Source organism: Sceloporus undulatus, chromosome 6 (assembly GCF_019175285.1).
Source record: "Sceloporus undulatus isolate JIND9_A2432 ecotype Alabama chromosome 6, SceUnd_v1.1, whole genome shotgun sequence".
Lineage (NCBI taxonomy): Eukaryota > Metazoa > Chordata > Lepidosauria > Squamata > Phrynosomatidae > Sceloporus > Sceloporus undulatus.
This window is the reverse complement of record NC_056527.1, coordinates 161,859,317-161,882,622: the sequence shown is the minus strand read 5'-3', so window position 1 is coordinate 161,882,622 and position 23,306 is coordinate 161,859,317. Positions and strand designations below refer to the sequence as shown.

General features: G+C 39.3%; 1 protein-coding gene across 6 annotated transcripts in view; it reads left to right on the top strand.

The window, feature by feature from the left end:
- ARNT2 (aryl hydrocarbon receptor nuclear translocator 2) overlaps positions 1 to 23,306 on the top strand; it is a 106,918-nt gene that overhangs the window by 44,915 nt on the left and 38,697 nt on the right. For 4 of the 6 annotated variants that reach the window (XM_042476911.1, XM_042476908.1, XM_042476910.1 and 1 more), the window contains 3 exons: positions 3,072 to 3,174; positions 6,767 to 6,832; positions 9,087 to 9,181. In XM_042476911.1, the coding sequence (XP_042332845.1) occupies positions 3,072 to 3,174; positions 6,767 to 6,832; positions 9,087 to 9,181 (264 nt within the window). The remainder of the gene's footprint in view (positions 1 to 3,071; positions 3,175 to 6,766; positions 6,833 to 9,086; positions 9,182 to 23,306) is intronic. The other 2 variants (XM_042476912.1, XM_042476909.1) reach the window with 1 other exon arrangement.

Here is a 23,306-nt window from a genome sequence, read left to right as displayed (position 1 = left end):
TGAGCCATGAAGCCACTGGCTAACTTTGGGGAAGAATAGGGATAGGTTCCTACACTCACAAAAAGAAGAGCAAAACTACAGTAACAGTATGCAAAATATATGAAAATGGTAAACAAAAACATATTTAATTTTCTAGAGACCACTTGTAAGCTTCTTCCAAAATGCATGCCAGGATGATTTTTTCTTTCTTTCAATAGCCTATCATTTTCTTGTGATTTCCATTTTGGTGGTGCAACTTATGGATCTATGCTTTTTTACAGCATACTAGGGCAACTGGTGAGGCCGGTTAATCTGCTTTTCCTTTTTCTTTCTTTTTTGCTCTACACACATACTCAGTAATTCTGGAGCTGCCTGGAGGTAGAAGTTTACCTTACCTGTTGTATGTAAGCACACACAACTACAATAGGATCACCTAGAGCAGAATCCCATTCTTCCCCAGGTCAAGCTTTATTGTTTTCTTTACTGCAGACACACAGCTGTGTAACCCAACACTGAAAGTCTGTTTTTCTCCTTCCTTACTTCCCTATCCTCCCAATGCCAATGCTACAAAACAAACAGAGGTATAGGCTGGCCCCTGGACTTGGAAAGATGATAGAAGAAATCCTCTCAGAGGCCACAGTCAAATAGAGACAACAAAATAGAGTTTCTGAGAACACACAGAGAGAGATCCAGTTCTGAATTAGTGCTTGAAATAGCCATTGAATTGCTAGGTTACAACCCACAGGCATTACCCAATGAGGCATATATGCCAGAAAAATTGTTCTGCCATTCTGTCTCCCACTCCATTCTTTCCCCAACATCCTTTCTTGCTTGATTAGATAACAAAAGATGCACCCATCTGGCCAGATTTCTCTACTAAGGAAATGATAAGATCTAAAGTAAGAAAGCAGTATATTGTCAAAGTTTAAAGTACTGTAGAATTGTACACTCTGCATATTCTCCATTTGAACCAAGCTGCATTCATAGGCAGATGAAGCTTGGAAGATGACTGCAAGATTATGAGCAGGAGTCATGGTAGATTTCATATCCTCCTGAGCTTGTTTTACTTAACTGTTATACTCTGGGGACTTCTGTGGTATGATGGCTTGATTATTACTGTCTTCATTGAGTATAATGAGAATCAGCCCTCTGTGTCTCGTGTTTCAACAAACATTAACAACTAAGAATTGTTTGAGATCCCTGTCATCCTTTCCCTGGCCATAAATAGTCTTCTGAGTCACACCTCAAGTAGGTCACTGGGGTACATAGAGTATAATTTGGGGGCAAGACCTATCTCATGCACTAATACTTTTGAGACGTCTTCTAAAGACATTCCAAAGTGAAGATGTAATGGTCAAAAATATGGCAGTGGGTAGCATGCTGCATTAAGGTGTTGCCTGCCAAAATATCTGTCACATGGAGACAATTATGTCTTTCATAACTGTCTAGCAGTGGGAGCAAAGCAGGAGGGAGCCATGTACATTTTCCAGAATGTGATTTGATCATAGCATTAAGCATATTTTTTTGCTTGTGTGAAAGGCATTTTTTCATTACTGGGAATTGTTTTTCTAATATGCATGGTTTCATACGACTGTACAAAACACACTTGTTTTGATTTGGTTCTGTTTCTTCTGTTTATGTGAATAAGTATGACTGTGCAGGTATCCATTGCTGATCTGTACTGGTTCATTTCATTTAGTTCCATATGCAAGGAAATAGCTGTTTGTTTCAGATCACTCTATTGCTCTAAATAAATGTTATAAACCATTGTGCCACTAATTTGAAAAATGGGCTAGAACATTTTTCTGTTAAATAAAATTAGAGAATCTTTGTTTTACTTAGTGTGAATGGCTATCAGCTTATTTTCTTACTCACTGCAAACATATCAGTATGTTTCTCCAAAGAACTCTCAACAGCAGTCTACTAACATAAATAACTCATGTAGCATTATTTTATTGACAAGGAATCCATACCATTCCAGAGATCTGAACTGTTTTTGTTCAGACGTGAGGCCAGTTTCTAATCCAGTGACAATTGCACATTGGGGTTTACTGTATATATTCATGTATAAGTCTAGAAATTTTAGTCAAAAAATTGATCCCAAAATCTTGGGTTGACTTCTCCATGGGTCAATTTAAGTAGGTTACTTTAATTCTTACCCCCCCCCCCCAAAAGGAACTACCCTTTCACTGAGGTGAAAGGCGAGAGCTTAGTCCATTCCAGGAGCACCTAAAAGAAGCACTGACCCTCATCTATCCAGCCTTTAGGGTGAGCAAAACATTTGTTTGCCAGAAATTTGTAAGTTCTTAAGCATGGTTTTCCTTTGCTTCATCCTTCCTCGCATGCCTCTAAGTTTTACTCTTGACTTATCCATGGGTCTTATCAAAATCCATAATTTTGGCCCCAGAAACTGCCCTTGATATAGTCAAGTATATATGGTATTTCAGAGAGGTCTTTGCCAAGGAATCACATGGAAAAGTTCCCAACTATCCTTTAGACTCCAACATCCAGTGTTTAGTAAGCACCCTTAGTTAAAATGAGGTTTTAAACTTTCATTGTTGCAACATTGTACTTGTCTGTGCATGTATACAATTATGCTGTGCAAAAGTAAAAAGGAAGTCATGCAAAATGATTTGTGATGTCTTGTCTGAGGATGGGAATTTCAGGATTTCCATTCATTTTGCACAAATATGGCCACTGCAGGTTTCTAGTAGGGATTGCACGTGAAATCTAAATCTCTAAGATTACCTTTCTGCACTTTCTTTCTTTCTTATTTTTCATTTGACCTCTGTGTGTTTCTCATTCACTGGCTCCTTTCCTTCCTTTAAAGTGGTGCTTTTCTTTTGTCACAATCTGCAAGAACATGAAGTGCAGTATTTTGCACTGGAGAAAAATACAATTCAAATCTGCGGCATTTGCTTTGCGAAATATGTCTGCACTCTTTTATCACATGCAGATAGAATTTTACATGGCTACCATTAGAAAGTCACCTGTTTTTAAATGATGGGCATAATGAGTGAAATTCGTGCATTTGAGGCTCACTCATTCATTCTTCATTGTTTTCTCTCTTCTCTCCCACTGAATATTTTTAGGGAGGATTCTGGATTTGAAGACGGGGACAGTAAAAAAAGAAGGCCAGCAGTCCTCAATGAGAATGTGTATGGGATCAAGGCGTTCATTCATCTGTAGAATGAGGTATATGGTTTCAAGCAATCATTTGATGCACTATTTATTTCTTGTTACTACTGTAATCTACAAACCAGAATATGGCACAAGCTATTCATGCTATCTGCACAATCTGTAGAACTGTTCAATTGGAAGGGGTCAGTTTGAACCCTGTCACTCCAGTGATCTATAGTTAAGGCATTCTTGAGAGATGACCATCCAATTTCTGTTTAAAAACCTTAAGTGAAACGGAGTCCAAAGTACTCTGTTCAACATTGACCAGCTCTTACTTGTCTCAAGGTTCTTTGTCATGTTTAGTCAGAATCTCCTTTCTTGCAGTTTGAATACACTAGGATAGTGTATATCTTATCTTCTGGAGCAGTAGAAAACAAGTTTGCACCATCTTCCATGTAACACTCTTTCATATTTGAAGACTGTAACGCCTTCAGTTTCTGCAGGTTAAATATACATAGTTCCATTAACCACTCAATTTAGGGCTTAGTTTCCATACTCTTTACTTTCTTGGTCACTTAAATTGTAAAGTTTTACATGTATCTGTTGAAATTCATTCTGGCTGATTTGGCTAGTTCAATAGTCTGTTAAAGCCATCTTGATTCCTGATTGTCTTCTGAAGTATTAACTACCTCACCCTAGTTGATGGCATCTGCAGATTTAATGAGCAACCTATCCTGGATCTAAGTCACTTACAAACATGCTGAATAACACATGGCAACCCACTTTTCACTTTATTCATGATAATCGTAAAGTTGAAGTCTGAACTTTTCAGAAGCTTTGCTGAAATCCAGAGACACTCCATCACAATACTCTCTGGCCTGCCAAGCTTTTAACTTTGTCAGAAAAAGAGATAAAATTATTCTATATGATGTGGTATTGAGAAACCAATACTATCTCTCAGTAATCATAACATTCATTTCCAAGTGCTGACAGTCCAATTCTTTAATGCTGTGGTCTAGAACTTTTCCTGGTTATCACTTTCAAGTCAACCAATTAGATGTTGCTCCTTTTCCTCCCTTTTTGAAGGCTGAGACAAGATTCATAGAGTTGTAAGGGGTCACAAGGGCCAAATACTCCAGCCTCCTGCCATGCAGGTATATCCTATGAAAGCACTCTTGAAAGGTGGCCATTACACTGCTATTTGAAGACCTCCAAAGATGAGCAGTTCACCAGCCTTTGAGGCAATCTATTCCATTGTTGGACAGTTCTTACAGTAAAAACCTTTTTTTCTGTCTGTCAGGAGAGGATGGAGGCAAAGTAGGAGTTGAGTAGTTACCCATTTTCTCTTTTTGCCCAGTGGATTTTTTTCTGTCTTCTCCATGCATCAGATCCAATGATTCCTTGTTCTTCCTCTTCCTCCAAACATAGCCTCAAGCCCTCTTTTGAATTATTTTAACCTCTCTTGCAAGCTCGGATTCTTAGCTTTAGCTGACCTAACCGTCTCCTTCCAAATATTGGGTACTCCTCTTGAGGATTTGCTTCCATTTTCTACATGTGTCTCGCTAAATCTCAACTCATTCAAAAGCTCGTTATGCAACCGTTGTGCTTTGGATGCCTCCCAATTTTGTTCCTTGCTATAATTGTTTATGAATTGCCTTCAACTTTAAGAAACTCCCATCCATCACAAACTCCCTTTGCTTTTACTATTTCTGACCATGGAATCTCACTCAGTGTATCCTTAAGCTTATTGAGTCCAGCTTTCTTAAAACACCAGAATGCATATATGATTGCCCTCTACTTTCCCTTTCTTCGTTATAATGAATCCCAAGAGGGGTGTGGTCATTTCCATGGAAGGTTCCCATTATTACATCTTATTTTGGCCAAAAAGAAGAGGAATGGCACATTGGTTGTTACATGTTTTATATTGCCTGCATCTAAAATGTACCCGGTCTTTACAAGAAAGGATATTTGTGGCCCTAGGGTTTTTTTTGTTTGTTTTTGGAATGTAGTCCATGAATGACTAGAATTTGGTCCTGCAGATATATCATTGTCTTGGAGGACTACATTGTGTGTGTGTGTGTGTGTGTGTGTGTGTGTGTGTGTTCATTTGTTAAGACAAATGTACATCTGGAGTGCAGAAAAATTAAATTTTCCCTTTTTCCATACCTCAGTAGGCAGTAATTTTTTCAGTACAATCTTCTGTGATCAAACCAGTTGCTCCTAGAAAGATTTCTGACTATTGCCTCCGTGTGCCTAACCAATAGTTGCCCTAACCATGTTTTAAGATACAGGATGTCTGATGAATCCATGGTTAAGCTAGCTGATTCCAGAGGACTGCTGTCACTGTAGGTCAACTACAGTATTGAACTTAACTCTAAATGGGCTTACTAACTATAAGGCAGGTTTCTTTGTTCAAGCATCACTTTTTATATCACTACCCAAGCTTTTCAGCAGATAATGGAAAACATACTTCATCCTTGTTTTTATCCCAAGATGTGCTACAAATGTACAATATTTATAGAGATGGATGATTGCCAACCCCAAAGTAGCTTTGTTCTTTAAAAAGAAAGAAAGAAAACTGTTGTGCTTGTTTTCATTAACATGCCATTAAATTTAAATTTGGATTTCCCCCCTTCAATGAATGAAGAAATCACCATCTCATAGCCTTTCCACAACTGTGTTTATCAGAGCTTAATTTTCCCCTGTCCTTGCTCAGAAAAATCCTACATCACATTAACCACTGGAATGTGCTCCTTTGTGTCATCTTAATTTGTGATTATTTAAAACAGTACTTCTGGAATCAAACATTTCGCAATGAAACGGAATTGTGGTTATTTTTGCTTCTCAACAAAACAATATTCTTTGTTTTAAAAAGCATGTTGAAAGGAAAAGAATTAATCACTGATTAACTTTAGTCACATGAGCAAATTTTGGGAAGGAACATCTTCATTTTTGCAATTTTCAAACTTTTGTGGAGACTGTCTTTAAAAATACTTTTTTTCTCAGTCATATCACATGGGAATAACTAAGATTATTTAGGGCCTGTGGGCTGTGGTTTAATTCTTCTTTGACCTAAAAAAAAAATACTTGGAATTCTTCAACCCTTATGTTCATTCTTCCTCTAAAAGTATATTCAGTGTTGATGTACTGAACTTTACGTACAGAACAGGCTGTTAGCCAGAGGGACTCTGCCTATGTAGCAGGAATGGATGGAGCATTCTATTCCCAGTATGTGTTAATTTCAAAGATGTTCATTTGTAAGTTTGCTCTGCAAATGCACTATAAAATAGATAACATGTATTTATTACATATGATAATATATACCGCCCCCTCCCATGAGTCATGAACATGGCATGTAAGCAAAAGGCTATTTGTGGCTTTGACCTGAGTTTAAAAGCCATATCCTTGTCACATTTTTCTTCACCCTTCTGAATTGGAGTAAGAATATCTGGAATGTAATGAAAAAAGAGATCAAGAAAAATGTAATAGATAGAAAGAGAGTGGGGTTTTTTATTTAAAAAAAACATATTGTTCTCAGCTTAACTACAATGACTTAAAACCATCTATGAATTTTTTCTTGGCTGCACCTGCTGTTCTTATTTCCCCTCTTCTTCATATGAAGTCTGGTGGTGTTACTGAATTTGTTGATGTGCTGCTTCCATTCCAGGTGTGGAAATGCCCCACTAGATCACTTACCTCTGAACAGAATAACTACCATGCGAAAAAGATACAGGTAGGCGTCTTTCCTACTTTGACATGGGTCTTTTTAGTATTCATCTCATTAGGTCTGAGACCCAAGAGACATTAAGCAATCCTTTTAGGTGCTTTTACAGACTAGACAATCTTAGAACTGGTAGACCAGTGAATCTCCATATTTTGGCTGCCCACAAATGAGCTTTACATGCTAATGGGAAGGGTGTTAGCACTAGAAAGAAAGAGAGCCAACAGAGTGTAGTGATCTGAGGGTTGGACTAAGACTCTGGAACAGAGTCTCTACTTGGTTATGGAAATCCAATAGGTATCCTTGGGTAAGTCACACTTTTTCAGCCTCAAAAGAAAGAAGTGGAAAACCCTCTCTGGACAGATCTTGCCAAGAAAACCTTGTGATAGCAACCTTAGGGTTGCTATAAGTCAGAAATGACTTGGAGAGTCAAAAGGTCACTTCTTTGGACAACAATTCACAGTAGCCCATAGACAGAATAGCCACTTTTCCAAGCTGGGATTAATACTTGATGTATAGAGGTGAAAGAATGCTATAGCTGTGCCAAGGTGCAGGCTGAATTTTAACAGAGCATTTGAATTAAGAAATTGGCAGAAGAATGGAATTATGGCGAAGAACGAAAGCCACTCATGTTTTTACTTAGTAAACCACAATTTGTCCTTAGTGTTGGCTGAGTGTTTTTGTTTTTTGTGTATTACAGGATTATAAGTGTGTTTAAAATGGTCTCATCTGTTTTCTGTTCTTGTGTATTTTGACTTACTTCTTGTCCATGGATGCAGGTTTAAATTTGAGTTGTCATAATAGCCTGTAGTGTTATATGCACAAGAAGAAAGAAGAGCTCACTGCTGGATCAGCCCCAATGGTGGCTGCTGGCTCTATAGTCAGTGAGGTGGTAAATCTACTCTGGGTTTAGTCCAAACTTTAAAGGAACTATCCAAAGTACTGAACCTCCTAATAAAGGTTGAACTCAAACCCAAAGTGGATTGACCATCCCAGTGGAAGCCACTGGCTACCACTAATCAGACCAAAGTTTGAATCCAAAGCTTGGAAATATTTAATTACAAACTATTAACTTGTAAGTAAATTATTTGTCTAGAAACATAAACATCGATAAGTTATATCTAATTGCAGTGTTATGAAGAATGACTTTCTCCTTTTGTAGTGATCATTTTTAGTTACTTTCATAGTGATCAAGTGTATGTGGCTTCACTGTTTAAGTGAGTTTTGTACCATAAGCCAGCAGTGTGTAGATTTCCCTGGTCTTTTTTTACAGTAATTAAAACATATTACTTTGTTTGGAAGTCCTGTTTGTCTGCAAAGCATTTAAAGTATTTTTACATAATAAATATTAGTATTGGACTTACATTTGAGGAGCAAGAGTTACTTTATAATTGTTTATGACCAGTGATTTGGGGGGTGGCTTGGAACAGTAAGTAACTACATTTAACAAATAGCTTTCCAGGGTCTGGTCTAGTCCAGCATTTTGTTCCCACAGCAGCCAGTTAGTTGCATAATTGCACAGCAGCCAGATAGATGTGCAAGGCTAAGACATTTATTCAATAAAACCTCCTGCTTATAGTATTGAGCAGCTGATATACAGAAACATAGTTATCCCCTGTATAGGTATACTGGCCATTGTGACTACTGGCCATTAGTAGACTTGTATTTTTGAATTTGTATAACCCTCTTTTAGAGCTGCCCAGTTTCCTGGAAGTCCATTCCATTGAATGCAGTGGGAATTTCTTCTGAGATGACATGTGTGGGATTGCATTTTAAGTGTAATTTTGAAGCATAGGAATAAATATTTTTATACTGTATAGGGCACTTTGAATTAAAAAATACAACATTTTATATAATAATGTTCATTTATATTAAAATATACAACTGATATGATTAAATATCATTTGTGTCGTTATATAGTTGGCTCTCCTTATCCACAGATTCTTTATCAGTGGATTCAACTGTCCACAGTTTGAAAACATGTTGTTTTTTTTAAATCCAAAAAGCAAACCTTGATTTGGCCATTTTATATAAGGGGCATCATTTTACTATGCCATTGTATTGGATAGGATTGTTGCATCCATGGATTTTGGTATGGGGGGGGGCGGTCTTGGAACCAAACCTCAGCAGACAGCAAGAGCCCATTGTAATTCAAAGGATGCAAGCATAGAGCAATTTAATTCTCAGGACATTTTTAAAAGCACCATAGTTAATGAGTTTGACAGCCTTGCTGATTTAATATATGAATTGTCTTATTTCTTCTTAGGAATGGCCTTGGCCCAGTGAAAGAAGGGGAAGCCCAGTATGCAGTAGTCCACTGTACTGGTTACATCAAGGCCTGGCCTCCGGCAGGTAAAATAGGCAAGGCATAATTTTTAATCTTTCATATCTTTATTGTTGTTGTTGTTTTATGATAGCAGCCATTATCCTGAACAGTAAACCAATGTTGAAGCTGAAGGGAGTTTTTAAAACAGTTTGTAATAATAGAATGGGGCAGGGTAATGGTGGTAACTGTTGTTCAAAGGCAATCCTGCATCATACACTCAAGTTGTTGGATCACATCCATTGTATATTCCATCTCCTGAGTAAGCTTTTCCTGTTTTGAACAAAGGCTGCTGGGAGTGACATTTTCATTTCTTGGTCTAATTGCACTCTTCTAAAAACACCCCAGTAACTCAATATTGCAGATGGGGATATTTACATCTGGGAAAATGTGGAAAACAACAGGAGACGAAGAGAAGATCCTGTCCAAGGTTGTTAAGGGATGGTTTGGCTGACCTAACCATTTAATGGACTGAAAAACTTCTCTTGCCCCTGACATCTCCTGCTGATATGAATCAGAACATGAGTTGTCTTGCTCCTTTTGTTGTCTGAGTGCAACATAACCACAAACATTAATAAATGATGGTGGTATTTTTTCTTTCCTCCCCCATGGGCTGTCAGTGCCAGGAATCCAATCATACTAAAATCATATGCCTCTTTAAGCTGAATTTAGTTCATGGCTCTACATATTTCTGATCAATGGCATACTCTTGTCTGTCTTGCTGACAGTTCTGTGGTATATATGCATTTGTTTTGCGTGCGTATGTGGACATGATGTGTATTTTTCTGGCACTTCGGAAGCAAACAAAATTAGCCTAATTCATATCACATGGAAGCAAGAGAAAATGTGGGAGCGGTGGTGGAGTTAGCCCAAAATTCTTCTATTGCACATCCAGTTGGCACTAGCAAGGCATTTCAGTTACTGTAAATAACAAAAACATTTCATTTTCATTTTTCAAGAAAGAATCAACAGAAAAATATTGGAATGGAGGCAGCTATCCTTAGCATAAGTCTTTGTCTGTCTGATCTGGTATTATCCCTGGTTGTTTTTGTTTGTTGTGTGCCTCCTAGTCTCCAGAGTCACAGTCCAACACTTAAACCACTATGCCACGCTGGCTCCCTGTTTGTTTGATTGTTTGTTTAAATCATTTGCTGAGTCTCTTGACTTGAGATGCCAGGACCTAAACATGGGCATTTTGAAAACTAGTGTGAGATAATAATGAAAGTGCTGAACTAGAATGCAAAATATGTCCAGTTTCTCTTGGGCCATAGGACTTGCTGGGTGATTGTCACTTTCTATTATTCTGACCCAATTTCTAAGAGTTTGAGGATATAATGTACTTCTAAGAGTTTGAGAGCCATTAGGGCTGAAGGGCGGGGTATAAATAACGTAAATAAATAAATAAAGGAGTGGGGGAGACTCCATATGATTTTGTGATCTCTTTGGAGGAAAGACATGATATCAGCATAATCCAATATGAATTACAAATTAAGTATCCCTTATTTGAAAAGTTACATACATTTTTGCTAAACAGCATCGAGAGTATCGTTTATCAATAGAGAGAGAACACTGTTAGCGACTGCACTTAGCTGAAGCGTTTTGCAAGTTCAAGGATCTATAGAAGTCAGGAACAGCATAGAGTGTCGTCCAGCTATATAAAGAGACTTGAGCATCCATGCATTTTGGTATCTATGGGGGGTCCAGTGGATATCAAGAGCCCACTGTACTTTTTCCCATTCTGAAAGGCAGAAATACCTTATTTAAAGCTTTGTTACTGTCAGCAAGAGCTTTCAACTTTAATATGCCAGTATTCTTTAATTTTTGCCTTTGGCCCACCACTGCAATGAGGCCCTGAGGATTTCTCTGAAATTGAATTCAGCTGTCAGGCTGCAACAAGCTCACCTACTTTTACTCACAAGGAAATATTGGAATAGAAATCAAGGGATACAGTATAATGCTTAGCTAGTAAGCAATCAGCTACAAGTGTTGACCATTCTGTCAACGGCCTCATCCCGTTTCCTTAAACTGAGCTACTGGGAAGTTGGAAACTATCCAGATAGGGTGCAGCTCTGCTTCCTTATCAGAAGGAACCTCCCAGCCTGGGTGTAGGAGAGCAAAGCTGGGAGCTGAGTGCTGACATTTCCTTAAATTTATCAGGCTGGCTATACTACTTTTATCAGAATTTTGGTTTTGGGTTTGTTATTTGCTGTTATAGTTCTCAGGTGAATAGTCCCAGAGAAGAGAGCATTTCAGCAATTGTCACATGAATAGCATCTACCAGAAAGCTGAAAAGTTGTTCTTGTTAACTGTCACAATGTTGACTTGGACATACAGCAACCCTATTAATGAGGGACTTCCAAGTCACTCATCAACAGCCCTGCTGCCAAATTCAGGGCCATGGTTTCCTTGTAAATGCTGTCTTCCTCTTTTCCTACTGCCTTCTACTAAAATGAAGCAAGAGCTAATAAATCTGGGTTTGGGGAACATGTAGACCTTTATGAGTAAGTGCTGAAAAGTTCTCCCCCTGGCCAAGAAAGGAATGATCCGGAGCCATGGAACGTAAGTGGTATTCCACACATTCACCCTAGAGTTCATCGTACTTGGCACACTGTTTCTCAAGTTTCTTTGCCACTTCCAAAAAAGTTTTCTGATGGTCACTGAAATACTGCTCTGCTGCTATCACCTCTGAAGGATTCAAAATTTCCTTCCTTTCAAACTCTTCATAAGGTTTGGAAATGGCAAATGATCACATGGAGCAAGATCTGGTGAACATGTTGGATGGTCAAAACATCCATTTTCTTGCCAGTCCTGTGAGCAAGTGTATTGTCTTGCAAAAGGAGGATGCCTTTCCCCCTCACTCTTTTTCCTTCAGTGCCTCCTTTAATCAGTACATCAGAGTAGCATTCTGTATGAACTGTTTGAACCTTCCAAAGATAGTCATCAAAATACCTTCCTTATCCCAAAAACTGTGGCCATGATCTTTCCTGCTGACCTTTGAATTTTGGCTTTCTTCAGCTGTGGAGAACCTGATGCCACCACTGCAAGGACTGTTGTTTGTCTGGATCATAGTGATAGAGCCTTGTTTCATAAAAAGTGATGACTTGTTCCAAAAAAGTATCACTAGATTGCTCAAAAGGCTGCAAAATGAATGACTGAGAAGGCCTGATTGGCATCTTCAGTAGCTAGCCTTAGGCAACCTTAGTATAAGAAGAAAGTTTTGTCCCTAACATTATGTTACACCATGTAATTTCTTGATTATTAAGCCACACTTTGCATGTTTAACCATGCTTTGCCTTATTTGTGTTCTAGAGAGTGTCACACAGCTCCTTGACGTTACCTTAAACTGCACAAGAGGAGTGGGAAACTTGGTTTATTCTTTTGGCTATGTAGCTTTGAGCCAGAGTCAGGGCATATGCCAATGGTGTCATCTGTGAATAGTAAAAGTATATGAAATATAATGTTGAGTGCAAAGGAAATTGAATTTGTTAACATTCCTCTGCCCTATAATAAAATTATGCCTATTAAGATCAGGTATGGGGAAAAGCAGTCTTCTGTCTTTTGCTTGCTTTGCGTGAGCCTTAAGAACAGTTTAGGACAACCTGTTTTGAGTGCAGAGGCCAATATCTTGAAACTAGGCTTCGTAGCAATGCTTTTCTTGGACTTGCACCAGAACTTTGAGGAATTCAAAATAAAACCTCTCATATCTGAATAGCTTTCTTGTAACTGCTACTGTTATTGCAAGCAAAAGCTGTATATAGTATTATCTCAATGTATTCAATGCAAGTCATAAAGTTAAAACATTTTCTTCCCATATGCTTTGCGCTATATATATATATGGATCAGGTGGAAGGATCTAAGAATACTCTCTCTTATTTAGGAAATGTCTTATTCAGCAAAAATACTATGTAGAACATAATGTTTAGATCTTCTTTTGCAGGAATGAATATTGTGTCCAGTATAGATGTCTCCAAGGTTAAGAGCCTTGTCCCTCCAGATCAATACATAAAAATCCTGAGAGACCACAGTAATCTCTCTCAGACATGTATCCTCTCAGACTTGTACTAGAGAGGCTTCTGACTCTTTTAGGTAGAAGGATCTAGCTAACTTTGCTGCTTGTGAATCCACACGTCTTAAGTGCTTCCTGCCAACCCACTGCCTTTCCCTGCTGAGTCCTGCTTTCCTAACCTCTCCCCATCTTTTCTTGCTTTGCCTGTACTCACTTCCTGCTCCAGTACATTTTTCTATCATATACAAAACTTGGTGTTGTATATGGTGGAAAATGTATTGGGGAGGAAGGCTTCACTGCAGAATGCAAGTGGCATTCTACTTTTGAATGCTGCTACATACAAAAACAAAACCTTCTTGCAACCAGCCAGCTATCACCACAGGAAAACATGTTTCTATCCCATCTGTTTGCCAATTCTGATAGTTTTCTGTTTTAGACAGCTGCATGTTTAAGGTAGGTGAAATATGGATATGTCTGTCTACAGTCTGAAGCATTATATAGTTTTGCTACTTCAACTGTTTTCTGCTTCAGTTGCTATATGTTTCAGCACTGCTGTGACACCTGGCATTCTCAGGTAGCTGTTGGTCCTTTAGTACCCGGACAGGGCCAACTGTTGGTTGATTTATTTATTGGTTTAATTTCTATCCCAGTGTCTCCTAATGTGGCACTCAGGGTGGCTGACAGTGTAAATTAAAATACAGTTAAAACAATGGATAATGCAATTTAAAAAAAATTAAAAGAACAATCATAATAAAAACAATTTAACATTACAAAATATAATATATTATATTGTTAAAATATAATACGCATGCATGTGCCTTCAAGTCGCCTGTCAACTTGTGGCAACCTCATGCATTTCATAGGGTTTTCTTAGGCAAGAAATACTAAGATGTGGTTTTGTCCAGTTCCTTTGTCTAAAATATAGCCTACAGCACTTGGTATTCATTGGCAGTCTCATACAAGTTGTTGTTTATCAGTGTGCTGTTGTTCCACCTATTGCCAGGTAAGCTGCTAGGACTCATGGAGGAGGGACCATTGATAGAAAGGAAGCCCACCAGAGTTGCTGAGGAACTCCTCAAATGTGGAACTGCTAGTACCCTTTCATGACTGTGGTGCTCATTGGTGTCCAGATCCACCCAACATTATGTTGACCTCTCAGAATCTTACCCTTCTACCTCTTTATGCTTTTTTCATTTTTGCCTGCCAAGCATTCCTCAAGATCCTATGCTATTTATTTATATAGTACCAAACAGATGTCTCTGAACTAAATGAAACCAGACCTCGTAGCCTTAAATTCATCCAGCTACATACTCAGCTGCTCAACAATGCCACAGCGGCTCATAAGAATTTGTGGGATCAAAAAAGAGAACGCTCTCCTTCCTGCAAATAACACTTTGCAGGAAGATTATAGTATGATTTGGTTTTGGCTTTTTTTTTAAAGTTTTTCCACTGTTGCCTTCATCCTGAGGTCAGAGTCACAAGGATGCTTGTTCTAGTGAGCAAACAGATGACCTCATTTCACAGTCTTTTACCACTCTTTGTTTGGAGGTCATTACCTCCAAAGAAGGATTTTTTTTTCCTTTTAGTCTATCCTTCTTGAGAAAAGGTTGGCAGTCTTGAAGTCCTCCTCCATGAGTGGAAGGAGTTATAAAGTGACAACTCTTTCCATAACTGCCTCACAATTACTTCAGCCCTCCTATTTTTTTTAGTTTTAAGAAAGGTTGCAGATGTTTAAAGTCTGTCTTAAAGTACTTGGAGATCAAGTTGTGGACACATACAGCTTAATTGTAGGCCATTCATACCAAGCAAGACCATAATAAACAATTGAACCACCTCAAACAAATCAAAGAAGTAATATATAATATTACAGGTTGATTATCCCTTGTCCAAAATTTGAAATGCTCCACAATTTAAAGCTTTATGAGGCTTTGATTTTGGATCATTTTGGATTTTTTAATCTAAGTAGCATAGTGCATTTGCAAGGCTGGAGAGAGGCATAAGGATCTGTGAAATGGCATTTTAAAATTGTACTGCCTTTTATCTCTGTGATCCCTCCAGAACAAATACAACATAAACAACACCTGATACAAGATGTAGGCCTGTGACTCTTAACATCATTGCTCTTCTTCTCCTGTATGATTTTTTGAAAAACCTTTTATTTGTGCTCTTTAGTTTATCCAAAAACGGTATCATTGTTTTATGGATTTCGGATTTTATTGTATTATGTCAGGATACTTTTCTGAATATTTAGGTAGAATATCTTTTCCTGCCCTTCAAAATTTAATACTTGGCCCCTGTAAGTACCATGTTCACATAGTGCTAGTACCAGACTAAACCCAATATAAACACAACAAAGGTTCATTGCACTGTGGCACTGGTTACTAAAACAGTTTTCCAGCCAACTCCTGGGGTTCCCTAAAAGTTAATCAGGAACTTGTTTTATGAAAATTCATTTTTCCAGATTATTAGGATGTAATAATGTTATTGTTCTGTGCCTATCTCTGATTTATGGTGACACCCCCCCCCCCCCCCGGCAAACCTTTGCTAGGGTTTTCTTGGCAGAATTTGTTCAGAGGGGGCTTGCTATTGTCTTCCTCTGAGGCTGAGAGTCTAAGGTCACCCAGTAGGTTTCTATGGCAAAGAAGGAATTCAAACTCTGGTTTCCCAGTTTCCTAATCCAATACTCAAACCACTACACCATGCTGGCTCTCATATAGATAATGTACATTATGATAAATTAAGTGAGCCAATACCATAACATTAGGAAGAAGAGACACCCTGTTTGTAACAGGTCTTAAAATCATAGATCTAAAGTTGGAAGAAACCACAAGGACCATCCAGTTCAACCCTCTGCCATGCAGGAATACATAGTCAAAGCACCCCCAACAGATGGACATCCAGCCTCTGTTTAAAAGCCTCCAAACCTTTGATAACACGCTTGTGTTGTCTGCTGCCTCTCTGTGTGTCTTATAGCATATAAAGTGTTACTTGCATTAACATAACACACGAAGTAGGCAAATAAAATGCACTCTTCCCACTCCTTAGTATTTTAGTTCTAAATTGAATTTAAAGAAATATTTGTATCCCTTGACTTCTCTCTTTCAATTAAATGATCTCATATTTCTGTGAAGGAAATTGTTTTTTATTCAGTCCATATGATTTCCCCCCCTAATCAGTTTGGTTCATCACATAACAATTGATGGAAAATATTTGGATGGAGAGAGGAGAGAGAGAGTGTGTGTGTTAAAGAATTTTTATAACCGTTGAATCGAAGACATGACAAGTTTTCTGGTCTAGAGAACTAACCTAGTGCACGTCTTAGAAAGATCTTCAGTAAACACGAGTAACAATAAAAATCCATACTGTATTCTTAGTGTTCATTTCCCCTTTCATTTTTGTTTTATTTCTAGCTGTCCAGACTCTGCTTATTGTAACTGCTGAAGCGTAGATTGTAGGTAACGCAAGTTAGAAAAGTTGGTTTTCTTTAGATTACACATTGTAGACAGGTTGAAAACGTTGTCTTTTTAAGAGCACAACTCCCAAAATTCCTAAACTAGAATGGATTATACTCGAAAAATTCACTTTCTTAAACTCTAGTCACCCAGTTGATGATAATTATCTGTCTCTAGCATTGGCTGATGTAATTTGAAGTCCAAACTGCCACTGGGAATTGTAGTCTAGTGGACTACATACTGTATGTAGATAATATTGTGCCCTCCACATGTTTAGATTGCAATTCCTACCAGCTTCAACTAATGAAGGAACTCGTTGGATATGGCTGTGAGTGAAAAATGGTCATTTCCTATTACTGTTTTTAATGCTTACAAGCCCTATTCTACATGCCTCTCAGGGAAAACTAGCACAGCAGGGTTTTCATTAGTCTACTCAACTTCTTCCAGCACTCTGGGGGAAAATATTTATTTCCAGTTACAGACTGCAAACCTATACACATGTATCTGGAAGAAACTCTTTTGACTCCGGAGAAAGAAAAGTACAGCCCCTGGACCACATCAGACCCCAAGACCATTTTGGGAGTTCTATGACCCCACTCCATCCCAAATATTCCCTACGCTGGAAAAACCAACAGAGGAATGACTTCCCATGGTACCATAGACCCCTAGGCATGGTGTTTTTTGTATGGAGATTTTTGTAGGCAAGCACAGTATTAACCCCCCCCCCCCACGCCTGAAAGATCAAAATAACATGGTGGAAAGGATGGGGGGGGCAGATTCAGTCCTGCACACTGTGCATCTTGGGGGTAAAAATTTGTCCCCCAGGAATAACTAAGTTTTCCTCTTGTACTTTGAACTCAGAAGGGCTTAACTTCTGAATAGACATATATATGGTTGCATTGTACACTAGTCGTATACATTTTTGCAACCCTTACAACAACCTTGAAGGGTAGGTCAGGAAATCCTCATAATTTCGTATGGGAAGGGTCACTAAGGTCGTACTAGAGACAGCTCTTATAAGAGGTGATCCCTCTTAGCAACATCAGTTGCTTAACAACTTGCCAGCTCAGCTGCTAGTTTTTCTACTGGCCAATATTCCCCTAACCCATTCCCATAATGGAACACTCAGGGGTTGTCCATACAGCCTCACATTGTCTAGTTTAGATGATGCAGGGCTAATTATTGGGGTAGGATCACATCCAGTCCTGCCTATTTCGACATGAATGTAGAGGAACCAGCCTGATCCCAGGATAAATAGCTTTTTTTTTACTTTGGATAAAAAAAAGACCTGGTTTTGCACAGAGCTTCCTTGAAACTCCACTGCAAACTGAGCTTTTTACACCTCTATCAGTGTTCCTTATCTTAATGGCTGGCAATCCATTTGAAAAGACCTCCCCCCCCCCAGTCACTGCATTAGACATGGAAACAGGGTGCCTGGCCATGTGGGTACAGCCAGGCACCCTGTTTCCATGTCTGACAGATCGTTGGCCATTCAGGTATGGAGCGGCACTCCAGTCCCGGGTCCCTGAGTCAGCATGTATATGGGTGTTTGAACAGGTACCTGTCCCTGCACTGACCCAGGAACCAAACTAGCTGAGCACCGGGGCCAGAAAAGCATAGGTTTGGCCTATCTGCTCTGTCCCTCAGTCTTGATCAGCCTTCCCAAGCTGGTACCTTTCACATGAGTTGGTTAACAACTCGACATCATCCTGGCCAACATAAGCAATGACCATGCATGATGAAGATGATGGAACTTGTTGTCTTACACATCTGGGGAGCACCAGAGAAAAAAGATGCCTGCAGTCTTTTGGACAAAGAAATTGAACCCTGATAGCACAAATTTGCACAAAGATTGCTAATAATAAGTCTCATCCCTCCGCAAAGACTTTCCTATCATGATGTGAGGCTGTGAAATTCAGGAGCCCATTGGGTTCACTCTTGTTCACATAAAATTACAACCAGTTTCACTATTCCCACTGTGCCCATATATCCATGCATGTGTAACATCACAAAAGTGATAATTCTCATAAAATACTTGTTAATAGACAAAACGATTCTTAGTGAGTGTTGGCAAGATAAAGAAAAAAATCCTTTGTATACAGGCCAGAAACAGACAGTGGATTCCTACCAATAATAGCACCTGAGCTGTGACAGGAGACTATTTTAGCATATTTTGGCATATTAGTAAGTCTATTAAGTCATGAGTTGATTAATTCTGAGCCAGTTTCTTATGACTCATGTATTTGATGGAATAACACAGCTAATAAATTTTCTATTGTGTAGTGTTATAGTTTTAATGTTACCAGTTTCTTTTAAGAAAAGCAGACCTACACTTTTTTCTTGCCATAATACTCAGCCTATCGTGAATCTCATTTCTTAGCTAAATTTAATTCTGGATACTGGTTCACATTGCTTTGGATTTACATGGATCTGGCTTTTTAACAAGGCTGCCTGTTTGCAGGTTGAGCGGTTGGTGGCTGGTAAAAGTGGAGGGAGCCAAGACAAGACATCATGATCTATTTGGAGATCAAAAGGCCACAACCTTATTCACAAGAGCAGTATACCTTTGGCCAGGCATGAGGCCTGGATCTAGTGGTTGGATAATCAACCAGTCACCTGATGGCATCGACTGTGTTAAGCCTTAAATCTGTATTCAGCAGCATAGCCAAAGCCAAGCCAAGCCACATTTGCATTTAGGAAACTATGCTGCTAATTCACAAGCTCCTGGAATGTGCTAACTGCTGAAATCATTAAACTGTGAAAGGAGAAAATTCCCTAATCAGGCTGAAGGGAAATTGTAGCCAGGTGCCTATGAGAACCAAGAACTTCTTGATGTTGCATTCAAATTCGATTGTTATACTGCTCCTAAGCTAACTGAAAAGACAGTAGACAAAAATAAAAGTGTTGAAAATGTAGCAAGCTTAACCAAGCTGAAAGCCTTATTGTGATTGTGTAGTTTAGGCCATGCATGGGTAAAATAGTTACTGTCAGCTTTTTCCTGGCTATAAAAATGCCTGTCTGCAATAAAAATGGTCTGTGCTTCCGACTTACTTACTGTGCAGTGTCTTGGGAGGGTGGGGTTCCTTTTATCTCAGTGTGTGTCTTTGTGTTTGTTTTAGCTTTCTGGCAGAATTACACGATTTCTCCCAGCTCTGTGTCTTCCAGGAAGGGATAGCAATCTGATGTTTTGGTTTTGCCCAACAGCGCCATTGGTCTGCCTACCAGAGATCAACTTGGAATAAGAGCCATGGAATCTTCTGGGGATGAACCACTGTGTGATTCCCCACCATCTGGAACAACATCCAGTACCTCCCAATATGGGCCTGATCCTAATTGCCTGTATCCCAAAGTCACTCAAAAGACATACAGGCCATGTTATCCCCACTCCCTTTCCCCCCAACTATATTTCTGCCCTTTGGTTACAACTGTTTCATCCTATGCCACAAAATCACTGTGGGCCAGCAGCCAGTGGCTTATGGATCAATACTGGCCAATGGACCACCACTTACCACTACATACTGCTTCTGCTGCCAGAAGCCTCTCTCTCAGTGGATTTTGCGTTTTGTCATGAAACATTTATGTGACTATGAAAAATGCAAGCCTGGTCATGAGTACTTTTTCTTGCTATGTTGTCCTTTCTTTTCAAAACCATGATTGCTGTAGATTTTAAAAAAATATTAATAATAACAACCCCGCCTCCCCCAGAAAAGTAATTTGCCCTGAATTGTAGTGCTGAAATGAAGAAAGCCTGGGCTAGACAAAGTAGCTTTGCGTGGGAAGACTCTGAGCTTTATTCATTTTTAAACAATCGTCATCACCCTGGACTCTGAATTCGGTTAATTCTAGATCTTTTAGCCACTTTGAATCCCAATTTTGGGGAGAAAGCAGGGTACAGATCATCATCTTTGTCTTTTACAGCCCATTCTGGTTAGTGGTTCTCAGTTTTCAAAAGTGCAGTATATCTTATAACCTTGAAGTCTGCCTATCCCCAAAATTAGGGCTTGTCTATACAAGGGAGAAAACCCACCTGCCTGCCCCCACGAAGCTGGTGCTGTAAAGCCACAGGATGTGCAGACTTATCCCCGGATCTGGTGTGATAAGGCCATACAATGTGTGGCCCTATCTGCACCAAACTCAGGTTATACCACCTTAATCTGAGTTTTAAAACCTCAGTTTTCAAGATTGGTGAAACAGATGGGCCAATTGAAGTGGCTTTAGAGGCGTGCCGATCATGCATGCCGGAAGTTATGCTCTGGTCCTTTGGGCTAAGAGCTGTGCTCTTGTCCTTTGGACTGGAAGCTGTGCTTTGGTCCTTTGGACTAGATCAGAAAGGAGCCAGGATAATCCAATGCATATGTGGACAGAGGGGTCCTGACCCGCTTCCAGCCAGAGTGGACTCAGGCCGCTCTTTTGTGCCTGTCTTCTCTGGCTCAGAACTAGCAGGATACTCCAATGTCGCTGTAGTGTGAGCAATGGATCTGCCCTGGATTCAAGGTGGAGATGGGGAGGCAGGACAGCTCACTGCCTGGCAACCACTGCCATTTACCCCAGAGTCCAGATCAGATCCCGGTTACAGAAAGAATTTTCCCTCCTTGGAGCTGCTGTGATCGGCTGCCTTGTTTCTGAAGTCTGAGCAAGCAACTGTGCATGAGCCGCAGCAGCACCAACAAGGGAAACATCTCTCCTGACATGTGTAGATAACTAACCAACTACCAGGTCAAGGAGTCCATGTGGACTTTTGTCCCTAGTGTAGACTTGCCTTTAGATTAGAAGTCTAGGTAGGGACTGTGCTTTTGGCAAACCTTAGGTGCTTTATAAATAATGATTAATTGTTGAAAACTGTAGTCACTAGCAGTTTTGCCCTATGCAATATTTTATCACAAGAGTGGGGCAAAAGTCATTTTGGGTCTTCATACAACCCCAAAACGTTCCCAGGAAATTTTGGCCCAAATCTGCAAACTGGGAATAGAGTTCCAGGTCCTTGCTGGAACTTTCCTAGAATTGCTTGTCTGTCTTATTAATATCTAATTGACTTCAATGTTGATAACTCCTGAGTATGCATGGGATCTGTTTTCTGACTACAGAGAGAGAGATCCCTATCTACATAGAAGAAGTTAACATCTTTTAAATTAAATAGCAGTTGGGGGGGGGAGCACTAGTTTACTTTCTTTTTAAACTGACTAATCTGCCAAAATGTGTTTTTCAGTGATGCATCACTGTAGTGTGACATCAATCCCAGATACTCTGGGGAAACAGAGTTTTAAAAAGCTTAAAATCATTCAGGCGTTTATAGGAAGTTTATGGCTCCAAAATTCAGTTTGGGAAATCTGATTACTTAAAACACTTAGAAGAGCAATAGACAGATGTACCAAACAACTGATGTTTGTGCAACCCCAAGGCACCAAAAATAGTATTCTGACATGTCTGTAATCTTTTCATGTTTATGACATTAAATCCCACTAAAACGTTGAAAAATATAAAGCATAATGAAACACCCACATGTTTTTTCACTCTGCTATTTCCTTCCAGTATGACAAAATATGTTGCTGATTTGTTTGTGTGTTTTTTCTAAAGAGAAAATGTAGAGTACTTATGTTACAGTTGAAAGCAATGAAGCAAGGCCACTGTGAACAATTTCCTAAGAGAACATGGCAAAATTACTCTCTCCCCATACCCACTGAAAGAGGTGGGCACCTGTCACGGATTAAGGGGCTGGAAAAGCCTTTTTAAAAGTTAAATGCACCCTAACACCCTATTGGGCATGGGGAACAATTTCATTATATTTTTGGCAGTTTTGCCAGATTGACAGGTAAGCTAACTTTCAGTCTTTTCCTGTTAGAAAACAGCCATTTCTGAGCCTAAAATGGACCAGGGTGAAGGGGAGAATGTGCTCCAAAGTTTCCCCGATACTTCTTAGGGGCATTTGGGGGCAAAAAAACAAAACCCTACTACCGAAAGTCAGCTTCCTAGGGTTCAAAACCCTCTTTCAGAAGATTCCTTTTGTTATATATGCAGTAGCGAGGATTCCTGCATTAATATAATAGCTTGCCATGAAGCCATTATCTTTGTTCATAGATCTGCTAATGGATTGGAATTTGTGAATATATTTCAGTTGAGGGTTTTTTTCTTCCTAGTCTTCCTTTGTAATTTACTTGTTCAAGGACTGCGGTTCTGTTCAGGAAAGTTGAAATGTTCTGCAACTGGTTTTGGAGTATTGCCATTTCTAATGTCAGATTTGTGTCCATAAATCCTCTTGTATAGAGGCTGTCCTTTTTGTCCAATGTAGGGCGTAGAGAGGCATTTCTGGCATAAGATTGGATATATCACATTGGAGGAAAAGCAATTAAATGCACCTCTGATATTGTGGGTGATATTATTGACCCCAGTAATATTTCTCCCAGAGAAGATATGGGGACAAAGTTGGCATCTGGGTTTGTGGCAGGGTTTTGTCATTGTATGTACTGTATCCATGTTATGCATCCTGTTGCTACTGTGTAGTTGTTCAAGGGTTGTGTTATTCTCTTGAATTGGTTATAGCTCATTCATAATCCATTTGAATGGTCTCATATTGGAGGAGGTAGTCTTTCAAATATTGTGTGAGTGTATTGCAACCACAACTTCCTATGCTTGTAAGAACAGGAGTTCCTACCCTGTAATTGCCAGAGTGCTTTCTGTTTAGCCCAGCATTGTCTAGTCTGACTGATG